Source organism: Lacerta agilis, chromosome 6 (genome assembly GCF_009819535.1).
Source record: "Lacerta agilis isolate rLacAgi1 chromosome 6, rLacAgi1.pri, whole genome shotgun sequence".
NCBI classification, from domain to species: domain Eukaryota; kingdom Metazoa; phylum Chordata; class Lepidosauria; order Squamata; family Lacertidae; genus Lacerta; species Lacerta agilis.
In genome coordinates this window covers 41,296,800-41,324,293 of record NC_046317.1, presented here as the reverse complement: position 1 = coordinate 41,324,293, position 27,494 = coordinate 41,296,800, and the positions used below count along the sequence as shown (strand labels likewise).

At 39.5% G+C, this 27,494-nt stretch overlaps 1 protein-coding gene across 1 annotated transcript in view; it reads right to left on the bottom strand.

The window, feature by feature from the left end:
• BEND5 (BEN domain containing 5) overlaps positions 1–27,494 on the bottom strand; it is a 449,709-nt gene that overhangs the window by 167,189 nt on the left and 255,026 nt on the right. The window contains exon 5 of the mRNA XM_033152183.1: positions 25,408–25,624. Within this exon, the coding sequence (XP_033008074.1) occupies positions 25,408–25,624 (217 nt within the window). The remainder of the gene's footprint in view (positions 1–25,407; positions 25,625–27,494) is intronic.

The following is a 27,494-nucleotide window of genomic DNA, read 5'->3' as shown; positions in this document are numbered from 1 at the left end:
AGCACAGACCAAGGACAAAGAAATATTGTGGAAATTACTATTAGTTAGGGGCTTTATAGAATAGCCATTAAATATCTAACCATCTAGAGGCTAAACTCTGGCCTTTTGTCCTGATACAGATTTTTGGGGGGGGGGGGGAGAATAGAGAAATAAATGTGTATACAAATCATGACAAGTGATTTTTCTCAAGAGGTCTCACAGAAATGATAGGGAAGTGAATCACCCTTATTTATGAATATGTCTGAAATACAGCTATTATGGCTCCCAATCAAACAGAGGCAAGTGCCAACTAGAATCCCTGTAGGTTAATCAGACTATTGTAAAACTAGCCATCAATTCTCTTTCTAGAAGTGATGCAAGACCCCAGGGATTCTCTAGGATTAGAAAACTCAATGAAACACGTTTTAGAGGAGCAACACATATATTTGAATGGTTATTAGATTTGTTCCCTTCTGGGCACCAGTTTTATACCCCCCCCCTTTCCCCAAATCTATTAAGATTGGCCTACTTTGCTTGCATGTGAAACAGGGGCCAATTCTAAGGCTGGTCCAAATTCCCCCCTCCTCAGGTGTCCTGAAAATATTATCCCCTTCAAAAACAGAGGCTGATTTGATGCAGCTTTGCTGAGGAAGGAAGAATTTCTCCAAAAGCTTTGGGAGCATGTTGCCATTTGCTTTACAGGGCCTCACCAGGAAATGCAGTCAGCAGGAAACTGAAGAGAGCCTTGCACCATTTCCCCCTGACAACCCTTCCCCCAAAGCCCTCAGATTTGCATGGTGCACTGTGACACCGTGACTTCCATTGAAACAAAGTGACCTAATAATGTATGAAGTGTGAGCCCCTTATTGGTCAGACCTAAAATTCACCAATATCAGCCCTTTATCATTTACAGTGCCTTGAGTCAAATGCTACAGAAAAGACCATGCACCAGTGATTTGTCCCTGTGTGTATACAAGCTGGAATCTCCCACTGTAGGCGATGACAAAGAAAAGCACCTGTACATTTGTGGAACTCCATCTGCTGTAACACATGTGGGATCCCCATGGGTGCATGGGGCTGTGCATCAGAATCAATATGCATAATGGAAAACAGGAACAATGGTTTCCTCTATTCCTTACTAATCACTCCAAGTTACCGGTAATCTAATTAAAATCTCAAGCATGAGGATACATTCTCTGAGTATCTCAGCAAATTGCACTTGATATTCTTGTCCTTAATGAATATCTGAAGGAATATAATTTCATTCTTTGCTGATGCTTAGAATGTACAGTGTCAACCAAGCCAGAGAAAAGAGTAATTATCAATTCACATGTGATGTTCTTGAAAGAACTGCAAAATTGTATTTCTTAAGGCCCTGATCCTGTTCTGATGGAAAGAAAAGGCACAATTATTACTCCTTCCAATGGAGACTGCAGCCTTGAAGCAACCTCCAAGATATCTCAATGGAATCCCCAGTGAGGCATGAGGAGCCACACACACACACCCCACACCCCATTAACCTTGCTATGTATCCCGGCTATGTATGCCTTCAACACTTGCAATGAAATGTTGTCACACAAAGGTAAATAAATTCTTGTATACAATGCTGTTTTAGTAATGTTTCTATACATATTCTATGCGGGGGGGTGGGGGTGGAGAGAGAACCCGCATCTCAAAGGACAGTTGCAACTGTGGATAAACATTCATAGCCCCAAGGTGGCAAACCTCTATCCGTTGTCAGGCAAGAAATAACCAGAGGTCCGGAAGTGGGAGCAGTCAACAAGGACAATGCCAAAACCAAGAGTCAGGACTTCCTTTTATCACCCAGCAACATCCCAGACCACCCCCAGAAGCCATCAGACTCAGGTGGTTGCTTCCTGTGATGGGGTCTGGGCTACACATACACTCAGTAATCTGCTGACCACACCTGGAGGAGGATCCATCTTGCTCTCCACCTTGCCACCATGGGGTAAGCAGATATCCAGGGTCTAAACTGTGGTACCAAGTGGAATACGCAATCTTGCATGTGTCAGTAGCTGCCCAAATCCAGTAGTCCATGTCTATGAACTGCACCTAATACAACTCCAGTGGTGATGTGGACTGATATTCCGCTAAATAGTATAAGAACCATATAATTATTTTGCAAGGACATTGCCGTAGGATCAATTTCTCCACCTTTAAAATAAAATGCTATTTCTTGCTTTGCTTCCACATTTACATTTCATAAATGTCACAGCTCCCTCCCCCCCCCCACCAACATTTATGCAGCAGCAGGGGACCATTATCCTATGACAATGAATGTTTAATACCGCTGGCATACCATTGGCATAGTGCTTAATTAAAATTGATCTTTTTTGCCATTGATCTGCTATGCATGCCAAGCATGCCCTGAAGCACAACATTTGGGTGAGGATTGAGGAGAGCAGTTGGATATAAATCCTCCATCGTTTAATTGATGACCAATCAGAAATCTGAATTTGGATCCTTAAGGCAAAAACAGACAAACACTAAGACAAAATGTGCTATGCCACTATCCCCAATGGATTTTGCAAATATAGTCTTTTCATAAATTGTTGCATTGAGGAGAATATTATACTCCATTTGCAAACAGTTGGTTTGCTCTTCCATAAACCCCTTGCTGTGCAACAGTCACAAAAAGAGCCTGCCTAGGTATTGACTAATAGGGCAACAGATCTGCAGTGGATAATATAAGGGAGCTGTTTCCTGGCTCAGTCCTGGAGCACTTCATATTAACAATAAAAGAAACAGTGAATTTATATCATCCATATGGAACCACAGCCAGCCTCTACACATCTGGAATTAGCCCTCAGGGCTCACAGGTGTGTTTGAACCCTGGCATCTCTTTTTGAGGGGGGGGGGTTAAATAAAGTCCCAGGTGATACCTGATCTGTGTTTTGATACTGGACTGTTTTGTTGTCCATTTTTTTTGGGGGGGGGATAGGGTAGGATTTGTCCTTTCATTCTTGTTGATGGAGGAACACTTGTTATTCTTATGTTTTATTCTGTGTTTTGAATTCTAAATGTTTGATACATTGTTCTGTATTTTAATATTTTCTAAGTTGCTTCATGATGTTTTACTAAAAATGATATAACAATAATAATAACATATCTCTTATCACTAACATTGTAAAACATCCCATATGTTGTAAGTAAATAGAGTGTAGAACTATGAGTGACATTAGCTGAGGTCAAATCTCTGTGTAGCTATGAAGCTCACAAGGTTACCTTTGGCCAGTCACCATTTCTCAGTTGAACCTCCCACACAGAGTTGCTGTGAGAATAAAATATGGACAGGAAACCTATGTATGCCACCCTGAGCTCCTTTGAGCAAGAATGTGCTAAAAAGATCATTTAAATGTGTCCTTATCTCTGTTTCATCCATACTTTTACCTTTATGAATCCCTATTTAACTGTATGTAACATTATAAATGCATCTTCCAGTTGTGAGGGATATAAATGTGGGTGTGTTTAAAAAACTTAAAATTGTGATTCTTTAGGAAGGAACCAGATACATTAATCTAGCCAAAAAGCTAGCAGTTGTAATATGCCATTACAACTATACAGTAAACTTAGGCCATTGAATAAGAAGTGACAATTTCTGCTGAATATTTCACTATGATGGATTAATTGTGTTATGGTCAATTTATTAAAGATTTTAAAAGGTTAAAAGGAACTCAGGGTTATGCTTTTTTAAAGTTGCTACACACTGTCTGATTGTGTGAATGTGTCTCATATATAAGAGCAAGCTAGTGTAGTCTTTGAAGCAAAGTCAAAATGATGTCTCTCCCCTATTTCCTATTTTTAGTGACAATCAGAGATGAGGCTGAAGGGAGGAAAATAGCTCCTGTGTGTTGTGTCTGCTCAAAGTGACAGTTTCACATTGCTTCATTGTAAGGCTGCCCCTATGGGTTACTGTATGGAGCATAATTTTCAAGTCAGATTTAAAAAAAAAAAGTTGCTGAGAAAAAGAGCATAATAGCATCAAAGTAAACGAATGCAGATGACACCTCTTCCATTACTGTCATGACACTTTGGGGTGATCATATTTGTGCTTTTACATGTGCCACTGAAGACCAAGATTATCATTGGAATGTATTTTAACAACTGAAGCTTACCTAAAAGGATGAAGGAGGAATACAAGATGCTCAGGGCTAACGTGGCATAAGCTTAAGTTTACTTTTCTGAAGCCCGCTGAACATGTGCATTGCGGGAATGGCTCACCCAATGAGATGGAGCCACAGCAATAACCTCCCGGCAGTGGAGTTGCTATGTGGGTGCACCTGCAGGAGTACCAGATTAGTTTTGCTGGTCCTCCTACACAACCCCAAACTCATTGTCATCTTGCCCTTTCCAGTGAGCAGCAGCGACAGCACTACTGGGTGAGTGCACGAGAAAGGCAAGTGCACACTTTTTTTGAGTGCATATTACTGGGTAAGTTATTATTTAATATTGGACCCTATTTACATTATACACTGAAACAAAAATGAATTAAAACCCTCTTAATTTTATCACAACACTGCAAATGTAAATAATATAAATCAGTAACTACCTGTGCCTGTGAAGAGCTAACAGTCCAATTAGACGTCTTCTATAAATGTCAAATGAAGTTAAATTTAAAATGTGTCTTCAAGCCATGCAGAAAAAATGCTTCATTCAGAAAAAAGTGGGGGATGTGATCCAAATATGAAGAAGTCATCATTTACAGCAGAAAGGTATAGGAGAGGAAATTACTATTAATGATCTGTCGCTGTGATTCAAGCACCCCTTTGACCTGGAGTAACATTGCCGTTTAAAAACCGCCAGTCTCTAGGCCTCTGTGTCCTCCTGGCATAGCCTACCAAATATGCAGCATTTTTTATATATTAAAAAAACTATGTGAAACTATTTCATAGAAAGCTTATGCACCTTCATTTCACTGGTGGTTAAATGTAGTTATTTATTATGGAACAGTCATGCATAGGTAATATTTGTAGTATGTGCTCCAAAAGAATATTTTCACTTACTTGAGAAAACTGTTGAGAACCTTCAGGTGTCAATTGGAAAAGAGAAGATACCTAGGCCCTTTTGCCAGCACACCCATATGTCTCAAACTGTTAGGTGTCTGAAAATTTGTGTAAGGCGCTGATAGCAGACTAGTGAAAAGAAGCATCCAAACAGCATTAACACAGAGATTCCCAAGTGTTGCTAGACTGTTTCCTAAAAGTGTAGCCACCCTGGGTTTCTTCCACATTTGGACCACATCTTTATGCTGGAAGATCAGAATGGCCAGCAGCTTTCACAGTCAGTGCATTAATGTGCCTGCAGAAGTCTGTATGAACAGCTTCAAAGAGTTTACTGAATTGGATCAGTCACCATCCAAAAACCCATATAAGGAGAGCTCCATGCAGATATGCTCCTGCAGAGAGAGAAGAGCAAGAACTCTGATAAGGGTTCTGAGGGAATGCTTTCCATGCGGGAGAAAGTCTCTGAGAAAAATATTGCCAGAAATGACCTACCATATACCACCCTGAAGGGTTGAAAGCAATTTGAATAGAAGAAATTGAGAAACAAATAAGGTTATGCTTACGGAATGACCTGATAAATCAAAATGTTTGAACTTGTCTTAATAAAAAGGCAAGAAGACCATGCAATTTAAAGCATGGAATCACAGATTATTATTTTTAAAGGCTTCTGTTGATTCTAAGCCATGCTGGCCCAGCCTGCTGCCACTTAGAAACAAAGGCAAACCACCACAAGACAGCCCAGCCTGATAGCATCCCTGACTACTGGGAGGCTGTTCTTACTGCTGCCAGCTTGGGCTCTGACTGTGCATCATCTAATGTATGTAGAATTGCAACTCCACCTTCGCTACTCTGGTGAAAGGCCAAACTGAGCTTTGGCAGGGAGCTGTGAAGGAAAGATGTCTTGGCAAGCAGCAGCAAAAACAAGTTTCCTGGAGAGATATCATTAGCCCACTGCATTAGTTTTTAGTCTAGAAAATCTTCTAACAGCTTTCCCTCCCACACTCTCCAACCCCCATGCACATGCTTAAGGACGGGAGAATATTCTTCCCATATATTTTAATTGGCAGTCTGCTAGGTCTTCTTTTCCCACAACATGAGCAATATATGTATGATTATATTCTCCCAGTTTTCTCCTGATGGGGGTTCACGATACATTCTTGACAAGATACTGCCAATTGCATGCAGATGTTACACCAAAATAACTACATGGGAGCACAAATTAGAAAGCTATTATTTATGTTTCCAGTATTATGATTTTCACAGAGAACAGGAGAGTTCACTTCTTTTCACTAATGCTAATTTTTAAAGAAGCTACTGTAAGCCCCCAGTTGCTATACAATGATATAGCAGAGTGAGTGGCAGACAAGGCAGAAGCAGTGCCTCATTTCTTGCCCAACACCTGACCTTTACTGTGCAATATGGATCTTTTCTTAGAAGTTCTGTCCTAAGGAAGCCTTGAAGTTATCTACTGTTCTTGTGGTATTACAGCAAGAAGCACAGGAGCTGCCTGGATAAAAGTAACAAATCACAACTGCCATATGTCCATTTCTTTTAAAAGGTGTTGCTCTGTTTAGACCTGTTCAGACATTTTAGCCCTCATGCAACAAGGGAAGACTGGGGATGCCATAGCTGTCAACTTTCCCCCCCTTTTAAGGGAAATTCCCTTATTCTGAATAGGATTCCTTGCAAGAAAAGGGAAAGGTTGACAGCTATGGGATGCACGGACTGGGCCACTCCCCTCCATAGCATCCACACTGGAGGGCAGTGGTATGCAGCAGGCAGCCTGTTCCATGCATGCATGTAACTTAGAGTCCTGATTGTGCAGGGTTATAAGTTGTGTAGGGAGACTGCATGCCTAGAACAGGCTCCCTCCAATAAGTGGAGGGTGGTAGGGCCAGGCAATGAGGATGCAATGCGCGGACCAGGGAGATGTCCCCATTTTACCCTCATCACATGAGGGCTAGAATCTAAACAAGATTTTGTCTTTTTCATTTGTATACTATGCACTTTACATATGTGATTTTGGATTGAATATCCGTATTTGAAAGGGCTAAAGCACTTCAAAAGGGTGCTTTTAGGCAAACTGACAGTAATGATTTGCCACATTTTATCTCAACCTTTCAGCGGCTTGTAGATTCTTTTTGATTCATATGCTGAGTACTAGTTGAATCTCCCCCCCCCACACACACACACATTCTATGGGCTCCATCTTCCATGGAAGTACAAATTAGTGCAAAGATTGCCACAAATGAGTATTAAAAACGCAAATACACAAGAAACACCATGTTAAGATGTTTTTGAAAAAACTTCAAGACTTCTGATGTGCCAAGAATAATGTGATGACATGACATTGAATGTGAAGCTAAATAGGTTTTCTAATTAACCAGGCATTTAAATCAGGCCTTTTACAAAGAATTTTACCTTCTATATGTCAGCTGGATGGCATGACAACAACAACATAGCAGGTGTTTCCTTTTTTAAAAAATGCAGAAAACATACTGGACATTAAAATGAGTAATCTGTATTTAAGTAAGGGTTTTCAACCTCACTCTATTCTGGGTAGCACTTAGGGGAAAACAAAACTAATGCCAGTTAATTGATATAAAAATATCGGGCTTGCAATACATAGAAAAACAATAAGGAGGGAGATTCAATTTTGCAAGGAGGTTGTAATTGGAGTGCTTCCTTGTGGGATAAAAGAGAGCATGTGAGAGGTTGGATGAGCATCAATCCACTTTCTTTTTTTGCGGGGGGGGGGGGGTTGTCCTTGGAAGTTTGTCTATAATTTACTCTCCCAAGGGAAATTTCACTCAAGTGCAACAATTTTTCATTTCATTTGGCTGATGGACTAAAGAGACTCTTAGGGAAAAGGAGACCTTTTAGACATTCTTTATATACCACAGCATGTATTATTTTTATAGTGGTACCAACTCCATATGTGTGTGTATGCACACAGACACAGACACAAACACAAACACACCTTTTGTCTTACTAATGCAGTGTAATCAATGGTCAATAATCTTATTGCAGAAGCAGTCTTGTAGCTGCATGAAGTGAAACAAAGTAAAATCTAAAATAATAAAACATGACAAGAGACACACTCATGCCACCCTCTAAATAATGTTTCATGCAAGAAACAAAGGGAGACGCTTGCCAGAAAATCTGCCTTTCTTTCTCACAACCTAGAATAGTGCTGTGTTTAAAATCTTTTTTGCATTTTTGACCATACTCCATTATTTAATATGAAAAACACTGCATTCAAAAATCACCAAAGGGGAAAGAAACACCTATAATAAAAGTGAAAATGTCAAGGAAAACAAAAACGGAATACTTTTAAAATAATAACTGTACCAACATTTATTTGGTGTATTAGTTTTTTTGTTTATTATTTTGTTACATTTTATCTTTCCTCCTAAAGGAGTCCACGTCATTTTCATGTCATACCACTTTTTGATCCATAACAAAGGTAATGCAGTGGTACCTCAGGTTAAGAACTTAATTCGTTCTGAAGGTCCGTTCTTAACCTGAAACTGTTCTTAACCTGAAGCACCACTTTAGCTAATGGGGCCTCCCGCTGCCGCTGCGCCGCCAGAGCATGATTTCTGTTCTTATCCTGAAGCAAAGTTCTTAACTTGAAGCGTTATTTCTGGGTTAGCAGAGTCTGTAACCTGAAGCGTATGTAACCTGAGGTACCACTGTAAAATATATAACACCTAATTGACTGAGGCAACACGGCAATGGTGCCAAGCAGATACAGTGACCCTAAATTCCTTGATTCTTGCATTCCTATCTTTCTGCTGGAATGCAAACAAAATCTAGAATCCAGCACTAAGTTATTACAAATTCAAAACATAGAAAAAATATCATGGCATTATGCAAACTACAATATCAGATTTTTAATTATCATCTGTGTTTTCTTTGCGTGTACCCCCTTAGCTCTCCTTCCTAATAGGTGGAACATTTTTATTTGCCAGATTTTAATAAAATCTGGCAAACAATACTGGTTTCATTAGAGATCATGGAAATACCATTGCAAAGTCCCATCAATGTCACTGACTAATATTCCATGCTTCTTTTAAAGACCTTTGAGATGTCAATAGATTTGTTAGGCATTTCAGTCAAATTCCCTCAAAATTCCACAAAAGGAATCACAAAATGAAAATGAATCAGCATTCACCAAGGAGCACTGAATAACTCTACATTTCAATTCTTGATTAATGGTTGTATAAAACCTTTTATTTTAGAAGACCAGAGGAAAGGTAATGCAAGACCCTGGGGGCAGGGAGATGATCCTACTAGCCCTTGATGTAAGCCATTCATGGAGTAGGGTGAAGGGCTTGGAATTGAAGGGGAACATTGGCCACTACTTCAGGGGTCTGAAGGTCAACTACCCCATTTCTTGTCACAGACATCTATCCCCATCCCATGTCTTCATTACACTCCCAACTTAAATTTGGTGATCTTATCCAATATGCAAACTTAAGCACATCAAGTTCATTTTTAAGCAGAGGTTGGATGGCCATTTGTCCTGTATGCTCTAGTTGAGATTTCTGCATTGCAGGGGGGTTGGACTAGATGACCCTCGGTGTCCCTCCCAACTTTACAATTCTATGATTCTATCATTTATTCTAAGCACAGAATGCAGACTAATTTGGTGCAGAATCCAGCCAGACCTGAGCATAAGCAGCATACTCAGTCACCACTAGCATGCTCTCTAATAGTTGTAAGTTTTCTTCCAAGAAGCACGAATTGTGTGAGTTCAATGTACAGCATACATTTAGCATCTGTTTACCTCAATAAACAAGGGGCAGAACTTCTCATGAAGACATTGACTTTACAGTGCCAACTGTACATTTGTCAATTGTGGTTAATAGCAGCTGAAGAATTAATGAAGGTTGTGAGAAACTGGATCTTGTACGAGAAACAGGACCTCATTTTAATAGCTGTTCTGGCTATGACAGCATGGAGTAATGAAAAGTGACAGTAACATTTTACAACTTCCATTACAGAAATACTGAATACATATTACCTGTTTCCAAGGATAACTATAATGATCTAAAAATAAAGAGAAGGTTTCAAGAGAAAAATGGAAGGGAAATATATTAAACCTAGTTAGATCAACAGTTTCTTCCCTTCTTAGTGCAGAATTAAAACAGCAAGAGAAGGGCTTAAAATTGTTGTGAGGATGCTGGCTTCAGCAGCTGTATAATAAATATTTTGGGCAGGTGGTCTGACTGGGTGTTCATGGCAATGATTTAGTTGGATGGATTCTGGATGCTGCTGCTGAACTTCAGGGCCCTTGCAAGTAGATCACAAAGTGTTTCTATAAATATAGGATCCCTGCTAGAAATGTGAAGCTTTGGGAATTTCCATTACTCAGCTATTGATTAAAGTATCTATGCAAAAAATAGGCTAAGATAGGGAATGTTTTCTAGAGGGAGAGTTTAGTTCTTATACAGTTGAATGGATTCCATAATCAATAATGACTATTTCAGACATAATCGAGGCAAATTTATCGTAAACACGTATTTTAAAAGACTGGAGCAAAGACACACCAGAGATTTCATGACAGAATTTAAGAGACTGTAAGATGCAGACTACCTACCTGTAATGTCAAGACTGACGGTGGTCAAAGCAATGTGTGGAAGCTCAAACTTCACCAAGAAGTGGAATGCTTAGATTGAGGAGCACATGCCAGAAACAGTGTTTTATAGAGCCAAACAGGAGCCTATTAGTTCCTTAAACAGCTGCCTGACCAGGAGAGAAATATCTTCTGCCCTCTGGCAATGTGCAGAAGTGACACTGGAGAGAATGGAGGCCAACAGTTCCCTCTGTCTGCCAGCTGACCAAGTGATTACAGGGAGCAAAATCCCCTGACCCTTAAGATGTTACACACATTATGATAGTTGAGGTGATATGGTTTTACAAAAAAACACCACCCTGTTATTTTTTTTATAAAAAATATGTCAAAAGTAATATAACGATCATAATACCATCTATGCCTTAAAAGTTGCTTTTGGAGAGAATAGCTAATATATTTGTTTCAAACTGCTCAGCATACCCATGCTATCTGTAGCACAGTCAATCCTCGTTTTGCACAGGGGTTCTGTTCCGGACCCCTGTGTGTGCCAGTGAAGCATGCGTAAGCCCGTTCCACCCCTTTTCATGACATTTTAATGACTTTTCCGGGCTACTTCCAGGTTTGGCACCATGCATGTGTGTGTGATCACACATCATTTGGCCATGCCTAAATTGGTCATTGCCTATATGCCTCCTGTTCTATATTTCCAAAAATGCACCCATCCAGCTCACTGCAGAAGTCTGGACATAAGTAAAAGAAAACTCTTAAGGGAGGACAGGCTGCAAGGAGGGATGGGTGGTGGCAGACAGCTTGGCAACAACTTGATTTTCTGGGTGGGCCACCAAGGTGGTGATTTCAGGAGACGGCCTCTACTCACAAGCAGAACCCTGGCAGAGACCCGACTGGCATGTTCCCTTCTTCCTGGACAATCGTTCAGGAGCTTCTCATCTTCTTCAGCCCCCGGACATCATAGTGATTGATGTGGGAGTACATCAACACACTCTTAGGCATCTGCAGAGGTTTGTGCAGTTTCGTAACAGACCACAGCAACCAGCATGTTGGCTAACCTACTTTATTACATATATACACAGTGGGAGCACTTCAACATGGCTCCCTCTCTCTCTAGCATAAGACAGCAAAGAGAAAGAACAAAGGACAACAGTCCCACTTAAGGGAACACAGTAAGACACAACATCCTGTCTTCCATCACTTCCCACTTCCCACTCTGTGGAATCAAAACACATTCCTAGCCATGTGAGAAACAATAAACCCATGACTGCACACAGGGGAAATGAATCTCACAACAACATCCCCCAGTTCATGCACTGTGCTGCAGTCAACTGTCATCAGTATAACTGCAACAATCCTACAGACATCATACACACAGTACACCTCTGTATCACCCGTTCCACCCTTGGAACTACCTGCAACTGGATTGGCCTTGGGCCTTACCATCTTGCACTTCTGACTAGTCTTGGTATCATAACCCTTCTGACTATCAGGAAATCTCACAAAGCACATTTGTTGGGACTCAAACTCTAGCCTCGTTCAGGGGGGCCTGGAGGGCACCTTGCCCAAGGTGCTCTCAAACTGAGTGCCAGCCCCGGCAAGTAATATAAGAACTACTGTGGATTCTTTGTATGTGTTACTTAAAGTGGGAGAGGCATATACATCACTTCCAAGTAAGTTTCCTCTGATAGTCAGTCCCGCTGTGTGTAATCAGGTTTATTCCTAAGAAAGCATGCACAGGGTTGTGGCCAGGATTCACGAATCATTTTTCATTGATATTTTTATCTGGTCTGCATCCAATTTCTATTACACAATCCGTAAATCAAGTTGAACTTGTCATTGAAACCTGTATTCAGCTGGAAAATTGATGGAGCAAAAAAGACAAGGGGTTAAAGTGTCTTCTTGTGTATAATACTGTATTAGTCCATATAAATGTTTCCCTGTGATATCACAAAGCACTGGTACTTTTCTGGTATAACACTGCAGGCTAATTAGATAAGAATCTTTCTAGCTTGTTGTTCTCTCCAAGGACACAGTTCTGGGCTGAAAGTTTCATTTTTAACTTGGGGGAGATGTTTCTCACCTTTTTCCCCTCATCAGGAGGGCAGGTGATTTAACTAGCTAAATAATCCTAAAGGCATTTTAAACTAACAAGATAGAAAAATGCTTAGAAATTCAATCCCTGAAATTCCACTGAGATTCTGTGCTTTCTGTGAATGTTAAAGTGCTGGGAATCTATCTTCCAAATTTCTTCAGATTGAAACCAGTGCAGCATGTATGATGCTGAGTTGATGTCGCATACATGTTAGACGGGTCTTTCCACACTAGATTTGGATTTACCTCAGCTCCTCAGTAGAAGATATAAGTAATTTTTCAGGAGGTATAATCTTGCAACGTGTTTTTCACACAAAAAATCACCTTCTGAGAGCTAGTCTTCCTGCGTACACCCACCTTATCACCAATTCAGGTTAATCCTCAAATACAGGACAGCAACAGTACCTGAATACAGAGCAAAATATATTTAGCCTGCAGTGTTATATAACCTGTCAGTTAACAAATGCATGACACAAAGTAAAGCCATGTAACCCAATTGAAACAGTTTGTATGGGAGGCTGATTTCCCTTGGGAACAGCTACATCAAGTAAGAAACTGAACCCGTTAAGTATAACCTTTTCAAAGGGCAGAAAAATTCAAAGGTAATCAAGGATTTTCCCCTAGAAGGGCATTTATAATTATATTCCACTTTTATTTATAAAAAGCCTTTTAATGTTGGTACTACAAAAGGATTCCACACAAAGAAGTCTTGCTTTATATAACTAGATTCCATCCCCAAGCCCTTTTATATGCAAACGGCTCTTGACACAAGCTAAGCACTGACAGAAGAGAATTCCCTTTCAGAACTGGGAGATACATTTCCAAAGTAGCGCATGAGAGTTTAGTCATATTTCTCTCACTAATACCATGGAAGATATCTCTCTCTCTCTCTCTCTCTCTCTCTCTCTCTCTCTCTCTCTCTCTCTCTCTCTCTCTTATATGTACACATTCAAACTAAGTCATTTTCTCTTTCGTTCCAGAGTGGTGATTGTTGATTTCTAAATGCCATTAGTCTGAGCTATTATTATATGATGGTAATAGGCAGATTCCAGTGGGATCCTAATTTAACAGAGACCCACGCTACTGCACAAGAAGTCACATTTGAGGGATGAGTTCCATTTTTCTCCTGTGGTATATACATGGCCAGCAAAGTCTGAGAGCCTGAGGACAACCTTGGAGCAGAAGGAACATTTTCTTAGCAGCCACTATAATGCTTTCCTTCCCCCCCCCCCTTCAGAGTGATTAGTCTGCATTTTTAACTCAGTCAGAGTCCACCCTTCCCAACCCATTTCCTATAAATTGAGAGGAGACGCTTTGTCTATATGTAGACGCTTGTTATAAGGGAATTGAGGGGGTTAATTTTTGTGAATTCTGATACAAACTGACTGGTTTTATGGACTCATGTGTGGCAGCTGTGGAAAAGGTGAATTTCATGGTAGGAATTCCATGCTAGGAAAGTTTTTTTTTTTTTAAACTCTACTAATATTATAACACTCAGCTACAGATTTTATTTTACTTTATTTTTATATCACCCTTCATCCGAAGATCACAGGGCAGTTCACAACATAAAAATACAAAATGAGACCACAAAATACACAACAAAACAAAAACCACCAAGCAGCCGCCACCCCATAAAAGGTCATACAGATTGTTTAATCAGACAAAGACCTGGCTAGAAACATTATTTGTTTTATGAAAAGAAAATGAACGCATTGCAGAGGTGTATAAAATTACACAGTGTGGAAAAACGGGAAAGAGCAACATTTTTGCCCCCTTTCATAACAAGAGAAGAAGGTGGGGGTTTCGGATCAAAGAAAAGAAGTACATAGTTAAAACTATGAAACTTACCAATATGTAGTGATGGCCACCAAATTAGATGGCTTTAAAAGGGTATTAGATAGTGGATAAAACTGTTAGTAGGCACTAGTCGTGGTGCATATACGCTACCTCAAGGCAGCCTGCCTCTGAATACCAGTCAATGGGGAACAACAGTGGCAGAAGGCTACTGCCCCCTCATTTCCTGTTTGTGGGCTTCTTTGTAGGGAAAAGGATGTGGGACCAGAATACGTTGGAGAGGATATCAGAAGCAATGCAGGGGAATTTCCCATTACCCACCCACGGTGGTTGACCAATTGAGACACTCTGGTCAAAAGGCTATAGGTTTTAATAATAGATCTTTGCTTTCTGACAGGATGCTTTCATAAAATAGATCCATTTTAAGTGACTATAATGAAATACAAACTAGTTTTTGAAGAGCTTTTAAAATGCTTTTGAGAAGGTTCAGATCAAAGACTCAGTTAACGTAACTCCACACATTAAATATTTAGTCGTTATCCAGTCAATCATTCCGGGATCTTGAAATTGCAAAAAGGGGTAAAATAAATAATAATAATAATAATAATAATAATAATAATAATAATAATAATAATAATAATAATAATATATTATTATTATTATTATTATTATTATTATTATTATTATTATTATTAATACCCAGCCCATCTGGCTGGGTTTCCCCAGCCACTCTAAGCAGCTTCCAACAAAATATTAAAATACAATGGTCCATCAAACATTAAAAGCTTCCTGAAACAGGACTGCCTTCAGGTATTTTCTAAATGTCAGGTAGTTGTTTTTCTCTTTGAAATCTGGTGGGAGGGCATTCCAGAGGGTGGGTGCCTCTACCAAGAAGGCCCTCTGCCTGGTTTTCTGTAACTTGGCTTCTCGCAGCGAGGGAACTGCCAGAAGGCCCTCGGCACTGGACCTCAGTGTCCAGGCAGAATGATAGGGGTGGAGACACTCCTTCAGGTATACCGGACCAAGGCCTTTTAGGGCTTTAAAGGTCAGCACCAACGCTTTGAATTGTGCTCAGAAACATACTGGAAGCCAATGTAAGTCTTTCAAGACCAGTCTTATGTGGTCTTGGCGGCCGCTCCCAGTCACCAGTCTAGCTACTGCATTCTGGATTAGTTGTAGTTTCCAGGTCACCTTCAAAGGTAGCCCCACATAGAGCATATTGCAGTTTCCAAGCGAGAGATAACTAGAGCATGCACTACTGGTGAGACAGTCTGCGGGCAGATAGGGGCTTGGCCTGTGTACCAGATAGAGCTGGTAAACAGCTGCCCTGGACACAGAATTGACCTGCACCTCCACGGACAGCAGCGAGTCCAAAATGACTCCCAGGCTGGTCAGGGGCACAGTTACCCCATTCAGGACCAGGGAGTCTTCCACACCTGCCCGCCTTCTGTCCCCCAAAAACAGTACTTCTGTCTTGTCAGGATTCAACCTCAATCTGTTAGCCACCATCCAACCAGAAAGAGGACATCGAATTTGTTTCACTGTGGGATATTATATTGAATGAAGAACCACACAAGTTTGTTGATACAAATGGATGTCTTCTAATTGCCACGTTTGTGCCACTCATGCTGAGTGAATTCTTTCTGCACTTTCATGAATGTGAGAATAAACTCCTTCAAGTGTCAATTCAATGGGAATGAGTCAGTGTGGTGTAGTGTGCTTAATCCTTGGGAAAGTTACGAATTTGCAGCCTAACTGGACCGTGGCAAGGCAAAAATGTAGTAATTTGCCTACCTATGTAAGATTAACATGGACCCATTGAAGTCGGGGGCTGGTCTGAAATTGAGAATTGGGGTGGGGATGCCTCCCCCTTTCCATTAGTGAGAGCCTCAACAGTAAACAGAAGGGTACCTTTGGATCCAACCCTATGGCTATAATCCTAAACACACTTACTATTTAGTAAGTCCCGTGGGACGTAGTGAGGCTTACTTCTGACTAAACATGCACAGAAGTGCTATAAGTCATGATCAGACACATGTTGAAGCACTTGTCAGACATGCCAAAACTCAAATGCATGCTGATTGCACAGTGATAAATATTGTTCTTGAATCAGACCGAAAGGTTTGTGTCCATCATCTGGCAGCAACCTTTGAAAACTGGCCTGCTTCTGTGTGCCCTAATTGCATCACTGTCTGTTTCTCTTTCCCCACAATGGACTTTTTGAGTTCACCCACATATCATTATCTACTATAGATATTAATTTAAAATAAACTTTCAACTTCTCTACTTTTCTGGCATTGAATTTTTAAAAATGCCAGTAGAATCAAAAGTTTTCTATAGTATCAATCTTCCTACATAGCTTATAAACAATCAGCACACTGAAAGATTTTGTAGCTACTCTTCTCCCACTACTGCTCAGGTGTTCTGTCTCAACTAAGCTCCTGGTGGTCAGGTTGAAGCAGTTACCCTTATTGGATGAGCAGACATAGGTAGGCTATAACAGATCACAGAAAGCAAGACAAGGCACAGGACCCTGGACAGGTCACTGTGGCAGATGATTGCTGGAACTCACCCAAGGACAGCTGGACCTGCTATTAACCCATTGAGGAGCTGTGTGTTTCTTAAAGGACTATCACACAATTCTGCAGCTATTGTCTTCTATGTAATGGGACAGGTGAGGACTGCATGGGGAGAACTTTCTAAATGCAAGGTGTCAGGCATGGGGAATGATGGCTCCTCAGGAAATGCATATTCTGTTTCTGAATCTGCTTCTATGAGCATGAGAAAGGATGGAGGCCAAAGAACAGAACAGTGACTTTGCACTATCTTGCTAAATTTGTCATTAGCACTACATAGTAAAATACATTCAAACACAATGTTTACTGCTCACAGAAAATCACAATTTCCTGGTCCAGAATACGTTGTGTTGAGTTCAAAATCCTTCACTGGATAACAAATTGAGTGACATGTCCTCAAAGGTTCTGCAACAGCTCAGAATGTAAAGCAAGTTTCTGCACATGTGTAGTTACCATTCAACAATAGGTGTCCTAAACACACTACTTTGTATGTGAATATGCAGCTGTTGTTTTTAATGTAACACTTTTATACTCGCAGTGAAACTGCTATTAGCTAGACCATCTTTTTTGGTAAGTAGTGTTCATTCTTTAGTGTTCATTGTCTTGATTCCCCCCCCCCCCCCGCAAATGTTTTGTGTTACTGTGGTGTAACATCCAGCTCTCATTTGTTTGGAAGGAAGTATTGCGTGTATACTTCAGAAGACTGAAGGTCAAACGAGACTTGATGTTGATTGCTTGAATGCAATTAAAATTAATGGGCTGTTTTAAAATGTAAATAGAAGTTGTGGGGTGGCAGTGGCTAGCAGCATCAGGATAGGGTTGCCAGGTGTCCACTATTTGAGTCCACTTTTTCACATTATGTTCACTATTTTTTTCCACAAAATAGTGGACATTTTTTATTCAAAAGCTTTATGATGAAATGGTATTTTAATACGTGTTAAAATGTTTGTAAGAAAATATTTAATTTAATTTAATTTAATTTAACACCCACCCACCCCCCGCGCTTCTCCACTATTTTTTGGAAGCAGACCTGGCAACCCTACATCAGGACCATGTAAGGGGGTGGAAGAATTTTACCCTCATCCCCTGCTGTGGTTCTGATAAAATCCTCTAGCAGAGCTACTATTTGCATTAAGAGCGATACCCCCATTAGTGCTAATGGGCCTGATTTTCATTGGGACCATAGCAAGTAAAGAAATGGTTAACCCTCTCTCCCATCTCCATGGTTCCAATACTGCTAACCCCAATCCCCCACAGTTGCTATTTACATTCAACACAAACCTGAAACTTGTTTGGCTCTGAGCTTATGAATGTTTATCAGATACTTTCTGGGCACCAAATGGAAGATTCTATCATTTTTAAAATTATAAAAAATAATAGTTTGTATACTGTAAAGCTATACAGCTTGTACTGTTATAAACAAAGCTGATTAATATTTAAATGTCATCCTCAGCTATGTGGAACTGTAGCTGAAAGAAACAGATTTCCTTTTAAAACTGCATGATGTATATTAAGGCAGTAGTATAATCTACTTACATACAGGAAATTGAGGTCAAGTAGAAATTTATAAGCTATAAAACAACCTTTAGAATATTATAAAGCAAATAACATTTTATTAAGCACTTTGTAAAATGTGAACCTGAGAAATATATAAGAAATAAAAACATACTTTCTTAAAGTAAGAAAAAATGCTCTAATAAAATTCCATTTGTACTATCTTTCTCTTGTAAAATGTAACTTGTGCCTTGCTTTGGGGGGCTATTTTATCTCAATCATCAGCTAACAAAAGCCTGAGCATCATGTTTTTCTTACAAATAAAAAAGATTTCTAGTTTTCAGGATCATAGTGACTGCTGCAAGGGTAACATTGGTATAATAGAAACATGGAGTGATTTGTTTTAAATATTTAGGGTTGACAAGACTGCTCCTTAAAATGGAAGCATAATCATTAAAGCACATGTGGAAGGCAGTGAAGTTCCATTCAATTTAACAGATCATGTGCTGTTCTGATATTTCAAGGCTGCACCTAACCTGAAACCAGACTGTGCTACGCTCAGAGATAATCCTCTCACTTCTAAACCAGCAGGTCTTTAGCTCTTATTAACTTGCCTTCTACACAGAAATTATTCAGGTCACATAGAACTTTTAACACCAAATGTAACCAAGTAGTCTTTCAGTCTCTCAGTCACTACCCAAAAGAATCATCTCCCTAATATTTTGCAGAGTGAAAGATTGAGTTAAGATCACAGATTTCACTGGAGGCGGCCTTCTTTACTAATAAAATTAGTACCAAGCTGAACAAACAAACATCTTCTTCATTTTTTTGGTAAAATCTACCCTGCAATCCTTTAGAAGAAAACACAACTGGCATACAAATATATGCACTGGGACATGGATTACTGCTCGCTGATGGGCAAACTTTTCTTGACTCACTTCAGTGGATTTGCTTTTTCTGAAGAACTGAAACCCCACACAAAGGCTTTTCAAAGGGCTTGAAAAAAGCACGTGGACGAGCCTTGTACTAACCCTCCATGATCACCCCACCCCATGAACACCTCCTAGAACCTACAAATGCCCCTTTCATTTTTATGAACTCACTTGGCAATGGGAAAGTGGCAAGAACACCAGCAACTTTCTTTCCTCTTTTGTACCTCATTCTGCCAGGATACCTAACAGAAAGATGCAAGAACAGCTTCCCAGACTGAGAAACATAGTTCTCTATGGCTCCTGAATCCAGTTGTGCTTTGGTAGATGGGCAAAGATTGACAGGGGGAGAGAGTTTACTGTTGCCACTGCCCTTGCTAGGGAGCGTTTTCCAAGTAAGTTTGGGGAAAGGAAACCAGAGCCAGATAGCTGACTTACAGGCAGTGATGGGTGGGGGATGTGAACCAAGCCCAAACCAAAATTCTGGAGGGCCTGAACTCACTCATAGTGGAGTAAGACTTTTCATACTTCAAGTTCCCACATCAAACCTCCTCCACCTGCATCATTAGTCCAAATTCTATAATCCATTCCCAAATGCACCTCACAAATAGAGGGCATCTGGCAAATCAAAGGTTAACTTGTTTGCTACAGTCCTAGCCTGTTAGGAGTCCTGTACTGATAGTTTATATAATGGTTCCTAGTTCCAGAATATCACAATCCCACAGTTCAATATTTCCAAGGAGGAAAAATAGATCAAAATAATCTGAATTAGCACAATTTTGCAATGCCCATTACTTCTGAAATTTTGATTTAACTTTTCTTTCCAATCTGATAGTCAACAAATTATTGCTCAATATTCTGGAGAAAAATATGGATATCAAATTCCTGAAAGGTGCAGTTTAGATGGTTTCAAGGCATTCTAGGACACTGCATCTGTTGCTCATTCTTTTCTTTACCAACCGTGCATCATTTGTCTGTCCTTGAGTACAGTCAAGCAAATAGTAAGCAAAAGAAAGATGTAGTTAACTATCTTATACTAATGTAGAAACAGTATCACAGCCGGTTCTTTTAATAGGCTTATACAAAATAGGCTTGTATAGATTGACAGTAAACAGCATAACACACAGTCCATTGATCATTATTCCCTCCAGCAGGTTTCCCTGCCATAAAATGGGTTATAACAATCTGCAGTTGATTCTGCTTTCTCATCCCAGCAGAGCCATGAAGTTCAAACTTCCCTGAAACTTCACCCAGTTCCATGCTTTTTTTCAATGAGTTCAGAACAGGGAAAGTGTGAATTTGAGAGGGGGGGGGGCAGGGATGACCTGCAAATTTTACTGATAATTTTATTTTTAAAAAACAAAAAAACCCTGTGTTTCTAAACAAACCATAAATTGTGACTGAGGGACTTTCCCTTTTTTATACTATAGCCAATCAAACACAGAACAATGAGTAGAGGAGTGATTTTCATATATAAAATAACCCAAGGTTTTGTGAATGACAGACTGTGGCCATATTATTTCTTTATAGCCACTTTGATGATGTTTGCAGAGCACCAGGAGTTAGTGGTGATGAACTTTGAAGTGCTTTTGGGGTATTAGCAATACAGTGGCACCTCTGGTTACGAACTTACTTTGTTCCAGAGGTCCATTTTTAAGCCAAAACCGCTTGTAACGTGAGGTGCGCTTTTAAAATCAAATAAAATTCAAACAACCTTCCATTCCCCTAATTCTTATAAAACATAATTTCATTTTTAAAAATAGGATAAGGAGATATTTTATTTTTTATGATTTTAAGCTGTTTTAAACTGTTTTTAATATTGTGCTTTAATGTTGCAAGTTGCCCTGGAACCTTATGGTGAAGAGTTTGTAAAGAAGAAGAAGAAGAAGAAGAGGAAGAAGAAGAAGGAAGTCTGTCCCCAAGACAGAGCTCCAATGATGCTGTAATGCATACAGATGTATGTGTTTCTATATTTCATAGCTGTTTCATAGAACTGTAAAGTTGGAAGGGACCACAAGGGTCATCTAGTCCAACCCCCTGCAATGCAGGAATCTTTTGTCCAATCTGGGGTTTGATCCCATGACCCTGAGATTAAGAGTCTCACGCTCTACCGACTGTGCTGCTTCAATGGATTGAGCAATCTTATGTTCATGTGTCTATGCACAGTACAAGAATTAATTAACAGCATGCACTTATGTATTTAGCAGTCACAAAACCGTATGGAGGATGGATTTAAAAGAAGTATGGGGAAAATGTGACCATGCAGATATTCGACTACCCTACAACTCCCTTCAGCCACTGCCAGCAAAGCCAATGCTCAGGGATGATGGGAGTTGTTACCCAACAATATCTGGAAGTCCATAGGTTCCTCACCTTTCATTTAAATTTAAAAGGCCATCTAGTCCTATATACCAGACTTACAGCAGAATTAAGCAACAGGTAGATAATCTCTGAATCAAAAAACTGAAATGGATCTGTCAATAACTTGTAGTTGGCTTCCTTCTCACCATTTATACCCCTAGAAAACTATTACTGCCCATCACTGTATTTGAAGACTTCATCTGAACAGCTGGAAACTCCCAGAAAGGACCCAACAGAAGAATTTAAAAATGCATAATGTTTTCATGACTATACAATGGATTGCAACATAAAGAATGACATGCTGCTTCTATTTTGCTTAGCTATTCACATATTGCTGTTTCTGAAGCAACATTAATGTTGCATCTTTCTGAAATTAAGTAGCCCCCAAATGACTGAGGATAAAATTTCAGTGCAATCACTGCATAAGAGACAGGGTCATCTCTGCACAGTATTTTGATTGCTGTAAGATTATGATTTGCTATATTCTGTATTCTTTTCAGCACCTGCTTAATATGTTGTTGTGTTTTAAGGCAAGCCTATTCAGAAATGTAGAAATTATGTGTATTTTATCTCTTTTTAAGCTACTGTTGATGTTAATCGTTTTTCGGATGTTTTTAAACACCTGTTTTTAACTGTTTTTATTGATAATTTTAAAAAGTTTTATTTTATATTTTTGTAAACCCCTTGTTTGTTTTTACAACCAAGCTTTATATAAATATTGTTTTAAAAAAATAAATCATTTGGCATAGTTATAATACTATGCCAAAGCTATAATAACTGACCTGCCACTAATTACCTGGCTGATTTTTTTTTAAAAAACCAACCACTCCAAGGCAGAACAATCATGTCAGTAGAAATGGTACCAAATGGGCATCTGCCATTGTACCAAGCTTGTAGGATTGCATATTCTTGAGATCATTTCACAGAATTTTAATGCTCAAAAGCTCTCAGACATAAAAAGTAGAATCAGATCTGCTTATCTTCATGCTAGCAAAAAGAACATGTGCCATTTGGCTCTACAACCACTGTGAACTTTGGTAATCTAATGGAAATTGCATGTCCTGTACTGCTGTTCCATTTTTAATTTTCAAAGAATTTCAGGAAGCATTTATGGATTTAATTGTGGAAGTTTTCAGAGGAGAAAAAGTATAAATGTGATTAGTGTCAAAATATTAATGCAGCATGATGAGTGACTCACCAATCTCTGGGTATAATAACCTTATTCTGTCTCCTTTATACGCTGCAACTTTAATTTATTACCCAACAGAAAGCATCTGCTTTCAATGAACTCCCTCAGACACTGATGATTTAAGTTGTTCAAGATAACCAAGGGAGGGGGGGCTCACCTTTTCTCAACCTCTTAAAACTGAGCATGAGCAACAAGCACTGTAAAATCTTTAACTCACATTTTCAAGCTTTCTAGGAAAATGTCACATGAAGAAAAGCTAGGATTACTTAAAAAGTACTACATTATTTGCCAAACTTTGACAGAGAGCAAGGTTCAACAGTTGTGCAGTGGTAGATGTTGGTTTTTTGTGATAAAAAAAAATGGAGCAGCTCTGTTGCAAATCCTCCATCACTCAATATGCCTGTTACAGGAAAAACCAAGCTATAATGACCATAACCCAAAGAACCGTGAAATTAGCTCTATAAGTCCACAATTAAAAATCCACCATATAACTCCCCACTCCACGATGCCATACGGCCAACTGCTAAGGAAAAGCAAGCTTAAAAAGATGTTTGCAATATGATGGTGGAGGGGAGGGAGAAAAACCTGCTTCAAGAACAAAAGTTTTTTAAAAAAACACAACCCACTAGCCTAGCAGAAAACCACTGCAACAGCTTAAACATACCTGACTCAAAGTCAATATTTAGAATTATAACTTAGTAAATTCTTATACCATATTTTGAACACAAGCTGTTTTGGCATTGTAGCTATATCACAAATAATTGGGTACGACCAAGTGTACTCTAAAGCCATTATTTCAACATATGTAGTTTGTAGAACTGTACTTTGGCCACCTCATGAGAAGAGAAGACTCCCTGGAAAAGACCCTGATGTTGGGAAAGATGGAGGGCACAAGGAGAAGGGGACGACAGAGGATGAGATGGTTGGACAGTGTTCTCGAAGCTACTAACATGAGTTTGGCCAAACTGCGAGAGGCAGTGAAGGATAGGCGTGCCTGGCGTGCTCTGGTCCATGGGGTCACGAAGAGTCGGACACGACTGAACGACTGAACAACAACAACAACAAGTTTGTAGAAAGAGAAAAAATAAAATCTTTGTGCCTCCGTTATAAGGAGTTTCATGATTGTTTTGAACATTATGCCAAAGTTTGTGCTCAATCAAGAAAGACAAGACAAGACAAGACAAGAGATATATGCATCCTCCGAGATGGACATTTAAACATTGTCAGTATCACAATGATAACTTCATTTTCCTTTTATGTAATTTGCCCTCTCCTTCCCTCCCCCTTTTAAATTTCGATTCTCATGTAGAGAAGCATGAAATAGAATGCTCCAACAGTTTTATTCTTTCTGAATTTATCTTTGTTTAAGTTTCCACTCTGATAAATTTGAAACAATATTCTACTTTTTGCACTTTTTTATTAATCAAGGAAGGCAGCTGATAAACTTGTAGTATAAACTCTAGAATTTATAGAAGGACAATTTATAGCATTTACAGCTTTCGGACAATGATGATCTTCAACCCGACCAACCCTATCTAATACAAGTCATGCATTACTTTATAGTAAGAGAAGTACCATTTTGACATGGAAAAGGGACAGACTGGACAGGATTCATGAGGGGTAATGTCCACATCCATATGTATGACTGGGAGTTTCCTTATTCAGACCCAACTTCAGGTTTCATGGGAACCTGAGTGGGATATCATCAATATCCCTTTCTTTGACTTGACAGTTCAATTGTGATACCATACTTCCAGAGTCCTCTGCACCTCATTCGTTGGCCCTAACCAGTCTCGGTATAGATCAGTGCCTGATCTTGGTGGCCACCAGTAGTAATGCAGGCCATACTTTTTGATACTAGAATTACGTAACTAGCTCTGACAAAACTAAGCAGAGGCAAGCCTAAATAGTTTTGTTGTTAACAACAGTGGTAGTTGCAACAGGAAGTATAAATGCTGGACACAACATGGACATGTTTTACGTATGCCCACACAAAGTAACATCCCATTTTGGAGAAACACATTGCTTTGGGAACAGAATCATGGTGAATGTGGAGGAAGAGGATGGGAGAGTAAAGGTGTTAGCAATAAAATCCATGCCAGAATGTTTTTCTTCTTGTTTACATTTTTCTTTTAATATCTTTGGAGGCAAATTCAAACTATGTGGCAATTTCTCCATGTCACAATCATAATGCTTTATGTGAACCTGTATTTGCCTATATTTCACAGTGCAGCTAAACTCTGTTGTGTCCTTGATAGCAACAAAATAAATACATGTGTGGGTACATCCGCTTAGATGATAAATGCTACTGTATTGCCATTATGGTCCAGGGATCGATAAGGAAATATTATGAGTGGCAAATGCATTTATTACTCACCACACTAAGTCCCAGAAGTTCTCTGCAGTAGTAGTCCATGCTCCTCTTCTGTAAATTATCAAGGTAATGCTGGAGCCGTGTGTAAGTGTACGGGTAGCAGTAAGCGAACTGGTATATGTCATCCTCTCGATCAAAGCAGAAAGCAAATGACATAACGTAGTTCTTCCTGTGATCAGGGCAGCGATAATAATACACATTTTTGGGTGGCAGCCTTTGCCTAAAAGATAAGACAAATGCAACAATCAAAATCCATTGGCTAAATTAAATGTAACAGTGAAGTTGTACATATATGGAGAATGGGGAGTCTCTTTTCCCTGACATAATGGCTCTAACTGCAAAGGAATAAATCTGAATCAGGTTTCATATGTAGACAATCCACTTTCATTTTCCATGTAATCATCCACCACCTTCCAAGCTTAATGCAGAAGGAAGTTAAAACTCTGACAACTGAAATCTGGATCACTCTAGTTCTTTGAAAAACGTCACCTCTGCTTTACCATACATCACAATCCTAGGTATGTCTACTCAGAAGACAGACCTATTAAGTTCAGTGGGGTCTTCAGTGGGGTATTAAGTCAAGTGGCTATAGGACTGCAGCCTTTCCTTCTATGCTGCTGCTGTTCCTTCTTGTTTTTTGCATTTATTGTCAGTATACATTATATGAAAAATCTTAATAGTTAGAATAAATAAAATAAAACCACATCATAAGGCAATGCAGATGTAAGCTCTGGAAGTAAGGGGGGGACACACAGTAGATTTTTTATTTAATTTGAATGAGAGAACCTTGTTCTGTGCAGCATCTATGCACTGGCACAATAATTCAATATGATTATGTAGCAATCTTGGAAGGGTGAGTAAAAGACCCATTCCCTAGGCAGGCAGGCTGTGGGTACTGGCTGTACACCTTTATCTGCCTGGACAGACTCCACAAAGGTCTTGCAATTAAATACAACAAATTTTCCAATCCTATTTGGCAAAAGCATACTATCATCCCGCAGACAGTAGCTTATTCAATTAAGGAATATCATAAACAGGTCCCATCTAATGCTTGTAGCAGAAGTCAGCTACCGTCAGGCAATGATGGCGAAGAAAACATAATATGATTTACAGACATAGCAGTAGTATTGTGTCCTACGGTAATAGTTCTGAGAAATGAGACAACTGGAGAGGATCAGTTTTGGCCTTTCATTGCTAATATGAAACCGAGGACAGAAAGTTCTAATGATAGAAGAGTCTTTCCAATTAGCAGCTGTTAAGGAGTATGCAAAGAAAAACTGACATCTTCCTGGCAAAATACAATGAAGACTCAGTGATGCAGTTAATTAGAGATGACATAAAAATTATTTGTCCTTCATATTGCTTTGGCTCTTAAACTCCAGTGAATAAAGGGGACTACTCTTGATTGTTGTTCTTTGTTTTATTTACATTGTGCTGACTAAAGATCCTGATGTTAACCAGCCACAAACTACTGCAACTATTATTTTTTGAAGACCACAAAGACAAAAGGGCAGAGGGTTATAGTTTTCAATCTAATATAAATAGCAGTGAAGGTGGGGAAATAGTTAAGGTAAAGGTAAATGACCCCTGGATGGTTAAGTCCAGTCAAAGGCAACTATGAGGTTGTGGCGCTCATCTCGCTTCAGCTGAGGGAGCTGGCGTTTGCCTACAGACAGCTTTCTGGGTTGTGTGACTAAACCACTTCTGGCGCAACGGGGCACTGTGACAAGTGCCAGAGTGCATGGTAATGCCGTTTACCTTCCTGCCACAGCAATACCTATTTATCCACTTGCACTGGTGTGCTTTTGAATTGCTAGGTTGGCAGAAGCTGGGACAGAGCAATGGAAGCTCACCCTGTTGCACGAATTCGAACTGCTGACCTTCCAATCAACAAGCCCAAGAGACTCAGTGGTTTAGGATACAACCAGCTAAGCAAATAGCTTCCTGAAATATCTTAACATATTTCTATCATCCAACATTACTCTGGTATGCTATCAGGTATCTCACTGTATATAAGATCAAACAGATTATATGGTTGTAAGTACAGTAAATAAACTGAAGCTCCCAGACCTCAAAATACAATGCAAGTT